The 12,731-nt window shown below is 55.4% G+C and overlaps 6 protein-coding genes across 6 annotated transcripts; 5 read left to right on the top strand and 1 right to left on the bottom strand.

Moving 5' to 3' along the window:
- The first annotated feature begins 898 nt into the window (after nucleotides 1–898).
- On the top strand, nucleotides 899–2,091 carry CDEST_06796 (uncharacterized protein). The gene is made up of 2 exons (XM_062922955.1): nucleotides 899–1,971; nucleotides 2,026–2,091. The coding sequence occupies exons 1-2, from the start codon at nucleotides 1,639–1,641 to the stop codon at nucleotides 2,080–2,082; spliced, it is 390 nt and encodes a 129-aa protein (XP_062779006.1). The 5' UTR covers nucleotides 899–1,638; the 3' UTR covers nucleotides 2,083–2,091.
- Nucleotide 2,092: 1 nt separating this feature from the next.
- On the top strand, nucleotides 2,093–3,537 carry CDEST_06797 (Putative transporter protein SLAC1/Mae1/ Ssu1/TehA). The gene is made up of 6 exons (XM_062922956.1): nucleotides 2,093–2,116; nucleotides 2,167–2,344; nucleotides 2,393–2,542; nucleotides 2,602–2,863; nucleotides 2,927–2,969; nucleotides 3,018–3,537. The coding sequence occupies exons 1-6, from the start codon at nucleotides 2,095–2,097 to the stop codon at nucleotides 3,410–3,412; spliced, it is 1,050 nt and encodes a 349-aa protein (XP_062779007.1). The 5' UTR covers nucleotides 2,093–2,094; the 3' UTR covers nucleotides 3,413–3,537.
- Nucleotides 3,538–3,712: 175 nt separating this feature from the next.
- CDEST_06798 (uncharacterized protein) lies at nucleotides 3,713–5,118 on the top strand. The gene has a single exon (XM_062922957.1). The coding sequence runs from the start codon at nucleotides 3,791–3,793 to the stop codon at nucleotides 4,940–4,942; it is 1,152 nt and encodes a 383-aa protein (XP_062779008.1). The 5' UTR covers nucleotides 3,713–3,790; the 3' UTR covers nucleotides 4,943–5,118.
- A 333-nt stretch (nucleotides 5,119–5,451) lies between these two features.
- Nucleotides 5,452–8,935, top strand: CDEST_06799 (uncharacterized protein). The gene is made up of 2 exons (XM_062922958.1): nucleotides 5,452–6,207; nucleotides 6,271–8,935. The coding sequence occupies exons 1-2, from the start codon at nucleotides 5,794–5,796 to the stop codon at nucleotides 7,465–7,467; spliced, it is 1,611 nt and encodes a 536-aa protein (XP_062779009.1). The 5' UTR covers nucleotides 5,452–5,793; the 3' UTR covers nucleotides 7,468–8,935.
- On the bottom strand, nucleotides 7,868–8,710 carry CDEST_06800 (Putative hydroxylase/desaturase AsaB; the record flags this gene model as incomplete). The annotated part of the gene is made up of 1 exon (XM_062922959.1): nucleotides 7,868–8,710. The coding sequence occupies one exon, from the start codon at nucleotides 8,708–8,710 to the stop codon at nucleotides 7,868–7,870; it is 843 nt and encodes a 280-aa protein (XP_062779010.1).
- A 727-nt stretch (nucleotides 8,936–9,662) lies between the features above and the next one.
- CDEST_06801 (Putative ARS binding protein) lies at nucleotides 9,663–12,681 on the top strand. The gene is made up of 2 exons (XM_062922960.1): nucleotides 9,663–10,733; nucleotides 10,784–12,681. Exons 1-2 carry the CDS (start codon nucleotides 10,197–10,199, stop codon nucleotides 12,434–12,436), a joined length of 2,190 nt encoding a protein of 729 aa, XP_062779011.1. The 5' UTR covers nucleotides 9,663–10,196; the 3' UTR covers nucleotides 12,437–12,681.
- The last annotated feature ends 50 nt before the right edge of the window (nucleotides 12,682–12,731 follow it).

Below are 12,731 nucleotides of genomic sequence, written 5' to 3' on the forward strand. Positions count from 1 at the left end.
ACGCATGCAGAGCGCCTGTTGTTGTTCATGGTCGGGGGGTCTCGAACGACGGGTGTTGTCGAGTAACAGGATCCTGTGTTGGTCGTTGAAAACATCGTTGAGCTCCCTGATAGGTACCTACCTAAGGAGAGATGTCGATTACCTGCTCGGGTAGGTAGGTACCAAAGTACCAAGATAGTTACGATGCACCTCACTGGGCAGGCACACTAGGATGGGGGACCTAGCAGCAGCAAGGCAGCGGTCTCTCCACTATTCAGGCGGTACGAACACCTTCCACACTGGAGCCAGCCAGCAACGTTCTCCAAGGCCCAAGCGCCAACGCAAGATTGGAGAATGAGGTCAAAAGTCTTGGGAAACGGTCAACGTGCAAGCCATTGACTTCTCCCACTACCAAGGTACTTACCTAAGTACACTAAAATAGTCTTCCGCCTAGTGTTTTCGGCAATCATCCCTAGGTATCATCAGATGCCAACGATGGGATAAAGATGCGGGTGATCACTGATCAGAGTACCTAGCGCGGACACGCTGACCGCCGCTCCATCGCTGCAGATGCGGATGCCATTGTTTCTCTCCTGTCTGGCTAGGATGTTGCTACTCAACCCCCATAAGATACTACGTAACCAATTAAATCGATCCGCCAGTCGTAGGTCTACAGATTACGTTGCACACGAGATAGTGTTTTGGGACTCGCGACTTGGTGGTGGTGATAAAGCTGCTTTTTCGTTGAACTATCTGGGTGCCGTTTCCGAAGAGGGTTCCGTTCCCCACAGAGTGTGCTGTGACCCCCAGTCCTGCTGTGTCATCCACGGCAGGGTGCATCCGGGTTTCTGGGCGTTCCACCTTATCCAGTGTTTTGCACCTGCTATCCGATTCCTGCTGCAACTTTTAGATGACGCAGGCACCACTTTACACACTTCAACTTCTCCTGGGGTCTGCCTCACTCACCAAGCTGGTCCATTTCTCCATAACGCCCAAGAACCCTCTGACGACATAAACGCGTCGACAGGACGGACCTCTGTGGTGTAATCTTCCAATCCTCCCCCATCGCTGTGTCCTATCTCTATCCACCTTAGATACTTCACTGTTTAGTGCGCGCGTCGTTTTGGTGTGCTTCATCCACGCGGCTGCCGCCACAACCCACCAGAATCTTCCGTTGTGGTAGTCGTCAACGGACAAGACCGAACGGAACCCAACGACACCCACACAACTCAACCTTGGCCGCAGCCACGGGACGACTCATAGCTCACTCTTGCGCAAGGAAGGAGCTGGGATCTGCGCTTGTGGCCTCGCACCACGACCACACCCAGCCCAGGGCGGGCATCTGACTATATCCACCCACCCACGTCTCAAGACGTCAACACCGGCTAATCATCCCCCCTCACGTCCCCAAAACCACACTTTTTTTTTTCTGGCCGAGCCGGCGCTGTGCGGAACTGCGTCCCTGGACGCACGCCCACTTCTGAGCATGCCTCTGTTCGATCTTGGTTCACTGTTCCTCGACCATGTTGTCTTCATCACAAACCTCGTCTATATGAACATCGCCCTCTCCAATGCTGAGCCCAGCCTGCTATTTCCGCTTTATGTTGTGTCCAAGCTCCTGGCAAAAGGACCGGAAGATTGGGATTCTCCAACAGCAAAATGGCCCCCGCCAATGAAGTGGTAGCCGACTACGGCTATCAAACCCCTGACGAGAACAACCGCACTTCGTATTTCGCTCAAGCCAACGACACTCCGTCCACTTCATTTCAAACGCCAAAGTCCCCCCTCAGACGACCTCCTTTCGGTCCCCACTCGTCTCATGGACTTGTCCTGGAATCGGGGGATGGGGCGCTTCCCTCTGTCGAAGGGCGGGCAGAGTCGAACGAGTCCAAGTCCGATAACGCGAAAGCTAGCAAAGAGAATCGTTCCAGCTTCCAGAAGGTGGGAATTCGAGACCGGATCGCCTGTCACACATGGACCTGGTTTACAATGGTGAGTAACCTAGATCGTACCGATTGGGCGGGTTTCGTGGCTAACGAGTAACAGACAATGGTGAGCAGCGAACACCAGACGCCGCTTCATCAAGATGCTGATATGCCATAGGCCACTGGAGGAATGGCAAACGTGATACACTCTCGTATGCATGGTCAGTTTGGGTGTGTTGAAACTTTACTGACCACCGAACAGTCCCATACCAAGCTGCTTGGCTCAACGGCATAGCCATTGCTTTTTTTTTACTCAATGTCATCCTCTTCATCATGAACTGTGTGCTCGCTGGTTTTCGCTTCAAATTGCGACCAGGAACGCTGACGCACTCTTTCACCGACCAAACGGAGTCCTTGTTTATTCCTTCATCCGTTGTCTCGTGAGTCTCTTGGCCTGACTTGGTAGATCATCAACTAAACATCCTTAGATTGGCCATCATATCGATCAACATATGCCAATTCGGCGTCCCAAATGTTGGTCCATGGCTCCTTCGAGTCATGCAAATTCTGTTTTGGTTCTATATAGCCTTGAGCGTGATAGCTAGCTCGACTATCTACATGGTTCTCTGGTCGACACTGTGAGCGCCAATCTCTGTTCGCCTTGCTGGTAATTGCAGCCCTGCTGACTATGCCGTAGAGCTTTCCCCATTCACACCATGACACCAACATGGGTCTTCCCAGCCTACCCTCTGCTTCTCACAGCACCTTTCGCGAGCACACTCATCCAAGCCGCAACTCAGACGAATCAGCATACCGTCACTCTTAACACTACCGCAATAGCCCTTTGTGCCGTTGCCACTCAGGGAGCAGGATGTCTGATTGCGTTCATGATCTCGGCTGCGTTCATATATCGGTTGATGACACAGAAGCTACCCAGGGATTTCCAACGTCCTGGTGTGGTGCGTAGTACCAAGAAGTCCACATGCCACTACTTAAGCAGATTCAGGCTGACCATGAACTAGTTTATTTCCATCGGACCGTTTGCGTTTACAGTGGGAGGACTAGGTAACACCACTATTTGCATTATGAGGGAATTCGGCTGACCGTTCAAAGTGCAACTCGGCAACCAAGCAGATACTATTCTACCCAGCAACTTCCTGGGCGTCGATATTGCCGTTCCTATCATCAAGGTCATGTCGGTCATGATTGGTCTGTGGCTATGGGGACTATCAATGTGGTTCTTCATTGTTTCTGTCGGGTCTCTTTGGAAATATGTGCGACCAGAAAGCAAGATGCCTTTCCAGATGACGTGGTGGTCATTTGTTTTCCCGAACACGGCGTTGGTGACTTCTACCACCGCCCTCGGCAAGGTCTTCCAGAACAACGGACTGCAGATCTTCGGATGTGCCATGGCCGCTTGTCTACTAGTTGTATGGATCATTGTGTTCGTGACGATGATTAGGTGTTTGTACCGTCGGGAGCTTCTATGGCCGAAAGATACCCAGTAACGACAGGCAGATAATTTTGCTTTTAGACCATTGTAAATATCGGGAAGATAATCCCAGCAGATATGTTACGAAATGAATTTTGGGAGATCGATTATAACAAAACATTAATTGTAAAAACTCAACCCAGGGAGTGGAAGTTGTATTGATCGACCAATGCCTCAAGGTCATCCATCCCCGGCACTTGGCGCCGCCGTGGTGTTCGCTTAAGGGAGAGCGACAGCGGGCGAAAGTGGGGCCAGCTGCCCAGCCAACCTCGCGGTTAGTGAAGTCATGGAGTAAGTTCATCTCATCCAGAAGATATCTGTCCTCTGTGAGGCATCGGCTCATGAAAGTCCAGCAGGCACCGCACTTCTAGATCTCTATATACTCCCTTGGAAGATGTCGTGGGATTCCAAGTCGGCATCGCGCCGACGTCAAAGCAGTAATGCCGGCGCCCCCAAGAACCTCCCCATCCACACCCGTCAAGAGTCCAGGCCAACAACCACCGAGCCGAAGTCGAGCCACGTAACGGACGATTTTCTCCAGGACTTTTTGGACCCTTCGTTCGACCCTGCCGCTTATTTGAACGCCACGCTCTCGCCTCTTCAGCATGGGAGCAGTCAATCGTCACGAAGCGGTGGCCAGGCCATCCCGCTGGCGGAACTGTCCAATGAGGCGCAGACGCTGCTGTCTCATCTGAACATTCATACGACGAGGCTTTCGGGCACGCTCACCCAGATGACGGACGACATTCTGAGAAGCGGCAGTCGACTTGCATATGAGGTCGAGCTTCTGCGAGGCGAGACATTGAGTCTTGCAGAGACCATGAATGAGACGTTGCAGGAGGACATCAAGAAGTTCGCGCCCGGTGGCCTTGGAGAGCGTCCTACGCAGGGTGCTACGGACGAGACAGGCCTCAAGGCTACGGATGGAGAGGAAAGGAGAGGATCTTCCGGGGCCATTAAGGCAGACGAGAACACGTTTACGGAGCGAGATACGCCTCAAGAGCCACCGTACATTCACCAGCTACGGACCTTGACGGTCGTTCGCTCCCGCCTTGACACCGTCATCAAGACTTTTGGCGACGCCATGGAGTTCGTCTTCCCACCGTCAGAGCTCTCGGTTAGCTCATCCTTCCTGTCCGTCTCGGCGCCGGATCCCGGGGCGGAGCAGCACAGTACGGAAGAGAAGGGACAGCAGGTCCTCCAGCAGCTGCGGGACGAGATCTCACAGCTGCTGACCAAGTCGGAGGACCCGGTGAAGGGGATCGAGGAGGCGGCGCAGCGTATCGAAGAGCTCAAGGAGCTGAACAAGGTGTGGAAAGGAACGGCGGAGGAGAAAGGCAGGACAAGGTTCATCGAGAGTCTGGCCAAAATGGTCGAAGACCGGCACAGGGATCTCATGAGGGAGGCTGACAAGGCGAGTAGGAGGGATGGGGCCGATGGACGGGCGAGGAAAGGGAGTATTCATGCCGATGCGGCGGAGAACAAGACGTATCTTGGAGGCTATGGCTTGATGAGCCAGCTCCAGAAGCTCAGAAATGGATTGTAGGGCCTGGCCCGGCATTGGCAGGGAAATGCGAAGATGATTCAAATCCCAGCTCACGATTGCGTTGTTGGGGAAGCTTTCCGTGGTCCAGTACCTTACGCTCGCCAGTGATGCCCTAACAGAGCGCCTGGCCTGTACTTGTTCCTAGGTATATTACAGAATGACAGCGAGGTCCCTACGTTCTGCATTTTGGCCTTGATAGTTCTCTCGCGAATAAATTGTGGTGTCTTGCGCAAAGTCATGTTGGATGTAGGCTCTTACGTACTGTGCGAGATCCAACATCCTCCGAGAGGACCGGCCGAAACTCGGCGTGCACAGTGCCCTGGCAGTTGAGTGAGTGGTCTAAGAGCTGCTGTTTTTCATCCCTTCCGCCCGCTGAACCTGGCTGGCTCCTGCGGAAGTCGTCGGGTGATCCCCATCCAATAAGAAAACTCAGCCCCTCCAGCGGTCAGGTACAGAAGTACATGCACTCACTTAGCGGGAAGAAGGCTGACAAGGCGAGAACCACAGCACCAGTCCACTTGCCCTCACTTCTCCGGTTCTTGGTCTCCCACACAAACAACTCGATGAGAGCTGCCGTTGCGAATGGGCATCTGGACATAGTTTCTCTTACCCGAGAGCAGTGATTGAGTGGCCTGTTCTCCCTCAGACTCACTCTCGAACCTTTTTGGCTTCTTTCCCCTTCCACACTACTCGTCCCGGTCGAGCTCCGGTTTGCGACGGTTGACGATTATTCCTCCCATCACCAAGCCGATTTTCCACTCCCAAATTACAACAAGACCCCCCTTCTCAACCAAACCCGAGAAGTGCGCAGTCGAGCCGACCGATAAAAAAACCTTCTCTCCATTGCCACAATGGCAACCAACGAAGCAGCAGCCCCCAATTTGGGTGGTGCCTCCGCCCAGCACAGGGCAGGGCGAGCATCTCCGGCACCCCAATCGAAGCGCGACCGCAAGCGCCAGGCCCTTGTCGACAAGATTGCGAACTTGCAGGAGAAGTTCAGCCGAGACCGTGATCTCGGATACCGTGATCAGCTGCAGAAGGTCCAAGTCGACACCAACCTCGTCCAGCGCATCGACCCGTACGCCGACGACGTTCTGAATGTCATCGCCAGCCTGCGCCAAGAGCACGAGGAGTCCCAGGGACAAGAGGCGCTGTCCGACAGCAACCGGACTTTGCTGCAGATGGCAGGTCCCAAATTCGAGGACTTCGTTCAAGGCATCGAGGATCTCATCGAGTACCGAGACTTTCATTTGCTTCAACACATGGTAAGTGCGATTGACTTTTCTCCCCTCCGCCCCCGTCGGCCAAGCTAACAATCGGCCCAACAGCACGAGCACGAGCGCCGCCTACACCAGTACAAGAACGAATACCTCTACAAGGTCGAGACAGCAAAGCGCGAGCACCAGGCCCTCTCGGCTACCCTTCGGGACCGTCTCGTCAATACTCTGCTCTCGAGAAAGTACCGCCTGAACAAGGAGAAGGAGGCGCTGGAGATCTCCGATTCGTCAGCGCTGCTGCTCCACCCCAACCAGTTCAGCATTACGAACCCAGCCAGCCCTGGAGGCACCCACGGAAAGCGCGCGACAAGACTGCGCAAAGATGCCGAGGAGCTCGCCGGCTACGCGGATGGCAAGAAGCGCAAGAGGAATCCGGGCGAAGACGACGGCTCTCCTGTCCCCTCCAGACGGGCTCTCGATCCTAACAGCACGACACCTCTCTGGCAGAACGAGAAGCTCCGGGTTGCCGCAAAACAAAACGGTCCAGCCTACAGCATTGATAAGCTCTTTACTGACAAGGAGCTCTCTCTGGCATACAACCAAGCAGCCGTCGCTTCCCACAAGTATGTCCTCAGGCACAAGCCTTATGCGAACGGAGGCTCTTCCCCCGGCAGCGATTCCGGCCAGGGCGACGAGAATGGCGACCAGGACAGCGAGGCTGTTCTGTCAGCCCCGACCATGGAGCGCACGAGTTCCCACGCCACGAGAAGCACAAGGGCCGGCATCAACCAGAATCTGATTGACGCCGTAGAGGGAGCCAATGGGCTCGAGTTGCCCAAGTATCTTGAGATTATGCAGCCGCATGAGCCTGCCAAACTCCCGGCGGTCAACGTGACCAACTACTTCAAACCAGTCAGAGGAAACACGGATGGCAACCTGCCGCAACCCCTGTCGCATGAGGAGATCAACTCCGATATCATGGTTATGGATTTGTTCAAGAAGTACGATGCGAACCACAAACCTGGCGATTCGATCGATCATCCCAACGGTAGCAGGAAGCTTCTTGAGGCTTCTATCACCCCGTACACCAACACTCCCCACACGGGATTCAATCCTGGTCCCCGACCGGACCCGACGAGATTTAGGGAGGATCTGATGCCGATCGAGAGCAGCGTTCGAGACGAAGCACCGCCGCTGTCACTTGCCGCTGTCGCCGCCGTCCCCATGAGCCGCACCAGCAGTGCTGCAGGAGGGACAGCAATGAGTCGGCAGGGGAGCTCCCGTGGCAAGGGTCGCAAGAACCAGTGACGACATACGAGAAGTAGAATGGTGTTTCGGCGTTTAGGAAAACTGGGTGGGGGTTGGCCAGTGCATGTGAATGATATTCGGGGACAACAGCCCCCTCCATTGCGGTCAAACTGCACCGCGCTGAGCAAGCTTGCGTTTCTTATTTGTTTTTTCTTAGGACTTCTCATGACTGAGGATTGCATTTCGTGGTCTATACACCAACTCTATGACACGCGCGCGCGCGCATTCACACAAAAGGGCGGCAAATGACAATAGGGGCTTGCACTGATGGAGAAAGAAGTTCTCATCTGGATTCAGAACCAATCGCCTGCATTGATACCCCCCGATGCTCATAAACAAAATATTCATATTCTCATTGACTCGTAAACTGGGACTCCCATACTGAACGCTTATCTCCCCCTCAAGGCCCAAAGACCAGTGCGCGAACTTCAATGCTCTGGCGACCCTCAGCGTCAGCCCTAGTCCTTGGATCTTCAAAGGCGGTATGAGCCAATCGCCCACCTGAGACCCCAGTACCGTCACGAAGACCCTCGCTGTCGAAGCACTCAAGCAACAGCCGCTCGTCGCCCGTCATGCCGCTCAAGTAGTACCACTTCTGATCCGGGCTGAACTTAATACCCGCTGTCTGGCCGGTGTACCCTGTGGTATACCGGTGCTCGATGGGCACAATGTCCTCGTCAGCCAGGGTCGAGGACGACGCGAAGCCGAGCGGGAATGACTCGACGGGGTTCTTGTTAAGCGGGCGCCAGACGTTGATGATGCGGTAACGGCCCGCGAGCAGCTTGTCGGCCTCCTCTGGCAGGTGCCTCTTGATGCGCTGGATCACGGAAACCGGTGTCTGGTCGATGTGGACGCGGGTGACGGGATTCCGGAGGGCTTTTGGGTCGGCACGGCGGATGGTGTGGTCGAAGAAGATGACGCGGTTGCTACCTGGGACGTGTTCGAGGAGGAGCTTCTCGAGCTCCGGGTAGTAATTCTGCTTGACGGAGTCGTCATCGACGAAGTCCTTCTCGGACGAGGGCGGGAGGTTGCGGATGACGGCAAAGGCGTCGCGGTCGAGGTTGAAGTCGGACTCGCGGCCGCGGATGTCATGGAGGAGGGTCTCTGTGGGACTGTCGCCGTAGTTCCTGCCGGGGGGGCCTTCCGGGTTGATTGTGTTGTAGGGGGTAGAGTTGTCCGGTGGCGCGGCATAGAAGTTCAGGGTTGCGCGGACGTCGCCGCGGGGGACTGTATCAATGGCCATTAGGGAGGTCTGTGTGGTTGCGAAGCTACTTTTTAAAGTGATGAAATATGATGCCGGTGTTCAAGGTGAGTTTGGTAGATGTCACGATGAGATAGATATTAGGGAGAGTTTCCTTGAAATGATAGAAATTGGGACACCAATGCGAATTGTGAAAATAGATTTTTTGTTTCGAGATGAGGCCTCGTCTTTTTATATACTCGTCGACGCTCGAGTCTTGTATTTCAAATCAATGCTGAGAAATGAAGCCATTCGAACCATAAAATGAACCATGCTTGTTAGAGAGCAATCACGTCATTCCGATGATAGGGCTGGACCGTCTGAAGGGATTAGTCAAGTTGGGGCTGTTGGAGACATTGGAGATGTCTGTGGAGGGTGGAGACCGGGTAACCATCAAGCAACACCAAGCAGCATGGGGATTAGTCAAGGGCGTAGGGTAGAGGCATTGGTTTCCGTCATGGCAGGGCTGCATTATGCACATTGCCGTCTTTGCTCTCATGGAACATGGCGCAAAATGCAGAGCTCGATGTCCTTGAATAACAAAAACTACTGTCTGCACAGATGTATCGTCCGCCTTGTCTGGCCTTTGGTCCTGCAGCTCTCATCGCTATCCCGTTTCACAATGGAGAACAACGTTTGTACCGGTCTCCAGATACTTTGTCAGAGTCTATTTGATAACTAGTCCAATAGCCCAGACATCAACAGCAAGATCAGATCGGACTTGACGAGCACGGCCGGCGTGATAAGCCCGAAACTGGGGCCGCAAGGAAGCGAGACCGAAGTGAAGCAAGTGACTAATCAATACTTATACCAGGAGGCGAGGCGATCTGGGGAAACCAATCAATGATGACATCGTACAGTGTCGCGCGGACCGTACTGTGTCGTGTTTTGACACGGCTGCCGCTGCCGGATCCACCGTGCCCCCTGGCCATTCAGCTCCTCTCTCGGGGGATTTTCTTCAACATCCGGGCGGCCCTAGCAACCCCAAGAGCACCACTGGCACAGGCTGCTTGCAGCTACCTAGGGAGCCTGCAGGTCACTTTTCTCGAGCAGAGGCTAATTTTAGCACGTTCCGCTCCAATGTCCTTGCACTGCAGCTGCAGCGCCGTCTTCGCAGGAGCAATTTGCTAGGACCCGAGACTGACCCCGACTTCTTTTGCCAGCTTCAACTGAAAGATGTTTAGATTAACCAGGGCTTCTCTCTCACCTCGAAAGAACCGTTGAATCTGTAATCCCAAGGAACTGAGACACGGTTCAGAGTGTGCCGCGAGCGACCCAAAGACTCGGGCTCTCGTTCGGGGACCCTCTTTATCGGCTACCTAGCAGAGACTCCGTCCTCACGGCGATGCATCCGCGACCCCCGTCCACGTCGCGTCTTTGGGCTTCTTGATCCCCCACCTCCGCGTGTGCTCTCGATGCGCGAATCAGCGGACACTTGGTCGGCGATGGTGTTTTATTTCCTGGGCCATCCAAAACCGACTGATGCGCGATGATATCCCCGCAGTCCACGATGCAGCATCAATCTCAGCCGCCGCCGCATACTGCCGACCTGCATGGGCATTCCCCGTCGCCGTCCATAATACGGCAGCAGCACACAACGGCCGCTGCCCCTACTACTCTTACTACTACTGCTGCTGCTGCTACTACTACTGCTACTACCACTACCACTACCCCACTGTCATCAACCGCGACGCCTTCCACTGTCCCCGTGGCGAGGCCCACTCTTCCGGACACGGACGTGACGGCCGAGACGATCGAGGATGCCTACATTAGCTTCATCTTGTACTGCAACCCCGCCGTGCCGCCCGAGACGGACGCCGCTGCTCTGCGGGAGGCATTCCGCGTCCCTCCCAAGAGCGGCGGCAAGACCTTCAGCACTTTTACTCTCTTTTTGCTCATAAAGCAACTTGAGACCAAGGAGATTAAGACCTGGGCCGAATTGGCCCTGAAGTTGGGCGTCGAGCCGCCGGATCAGGACAAGGGGCAGAGTTCTCAGAAGATTCAGCAGTATGCTGTCCGGCTCAAGGTGATTGAATTCTGACGATTGATGAAATGGGAAGAGCTGACTGTTCATAGCGCTGGATGCATTCTATGCACGTGGATGCCTTTTTCGAGTATTTGATGGACCGTCCTCATGCGTACTGGACCAAGATCCCCAATGACCCGACCCCCGTGTGTGAAGCGGGAAGGGACGGCGTATTGGCGGAGGACGACATGGCTCTCCGCGCGCTGTTGCCGCAGATTCGGCCCAGGCGTGGTAGGAAACGCCCAGATGAAGACGATTTCGCCAAGTCTCCCTCACAACGAGCGAGGTTGGACTCGCCGCCCACCGGGAACGGGTATGGCCCGAGACAGGGAGAGGCTCTTGGACCGTGGTCCGCCCACCCCGATGGCCGGGCTTCGTTCGGCTGCTCCGACCCTTCGAGACTGAGTACCAGTTCGGGACCGGCATCAGGATGGCCGCCGGCTCATGACACGGCGCAGACGCCTCTCACGGCATACCCGCAAGGCCCAATGTCGGCGCTGACACCGTCAACACGCAATGATGGCTTCTGGGGCGATGCCGAACCCAGGTCGGCAATCACGCAGTCACGACCCAAGGCCTCTCACCGGCGACACGGTGCTAAGGCTGTGTCTTCTGCCTGGAGGAGCGGTGGCCCGGGAGGCAGCGGCAAAACACGCGGCAGGCCCCCGATGAATAAGACCAATGTCGACGGTCCATTTGTGGCGTTTCCGGTCGACGAACCGGCTTCGAAGAGAAAAGGCTCCGATACCACGAGCATCATGGGGCCAATCACACCCCCGACATCATTATCCAACAGCGTGCCGCCGGCTGTGCGCCCCGACATCGCCCACCCGCCCCAGACGCAGCGACCGGCTAAGCCCAACATCTCACTCCAAGTCCCAGAACGATTAGGCGGCTCTGTCCGTCTCGCGACACCACCTCCGCCGGTCGTCCTGGTTAACGGGGACCCCGCGGGCCGATCACCTGGTCCAACGAGTCTGACCACGTCCGCACCGCCGGTGGAATTACCAACCAACAATCATAGCAACGCGCCACCGACCGCGATACCATTTGCAGACGTGCACGCGCAGACTGCCCAAGATCCACTGTCCACTGCGCAACGCCGCGGCGTCCCCATCTTGTCGAACGATATCCCCATAGGCATGTTCGAAAACATGGAGGACCGCACCAATATCGACGCGGTGCTGGGCTACTTTGCGCACGAGACGGCGAACGGCGACTGGGTGGACGCGCATGACAACCCGATTGGCAAGTGCAGCATCGCGGAGGCGTACGCGCTCGTGCACACGACGGTGGAGCGCATGTGGCAGACGGCGCCGAACCACGATGCGTTTCTCGTCAACCTCGCAGCGCTGGCCGGCGGACGGGCATTGATGACGACGAGCAAGCTGCGGATCAAGCGGGAGGAGGAGCACGGGGACCGTGCAACATACAGCTGCAGCTGGCAGTTCCGGCTGGGCACGATCCGCGGGAACTACAACATGGTGCAGACGGTCATGTACAACCGGTGGAAGCGGCCCGAGGAGAAGACGGAGAAGCCGAACATGAAAGGGACGGCCGAGGCCGAGTCGGAGTGGGAGAGGAAGTACCGGGATCTGTTGGCGTTGTCGGAGAAGAGGGACAAGGAGATACAGGCGCTCCGGGCCGGGATCACGGCAAAGCTGAACCAGACGTTTGATAACTTTAAGGATATCGAGAAATGAGGGAAAGTTACTGTCAGACAGGCCATAAGAGTCTGGAGGGTTTGAAGGAAGAAGAGGTGATATCGAACATGGAACACAGCACATCGGTACACGGACGGCGAACGGTTGGTCGTTTGAAGCCCAGAACAACCATTTTCGAAGGGCAAGCATACAATTTGCACGAGAGTTCATTACTCGAAGGCAATAAGTCGGTGCCGGATCAGGGGTAGAGAGGTAGGGGTTCATTTATGGAATCAAAATAGCCAAGGGCAAATTGAAGTGGGTGTCAAATACCAGTAAAGAGGACATCTTTTGA

This window comes from Colletotrichum destructivum, chromosome 4 (assembly GCF_034447905.1).
Source record: "Colletotrichum destructivum chromosome 4, complete sequence".
Classification (NCBI taxonomy): Eukaryota; Fungi; Ascomycota; class Sordariomycetes; order Glomerellales; family Glomerellaceae; genus Colletotrichum; species Colletotrichum destructivum.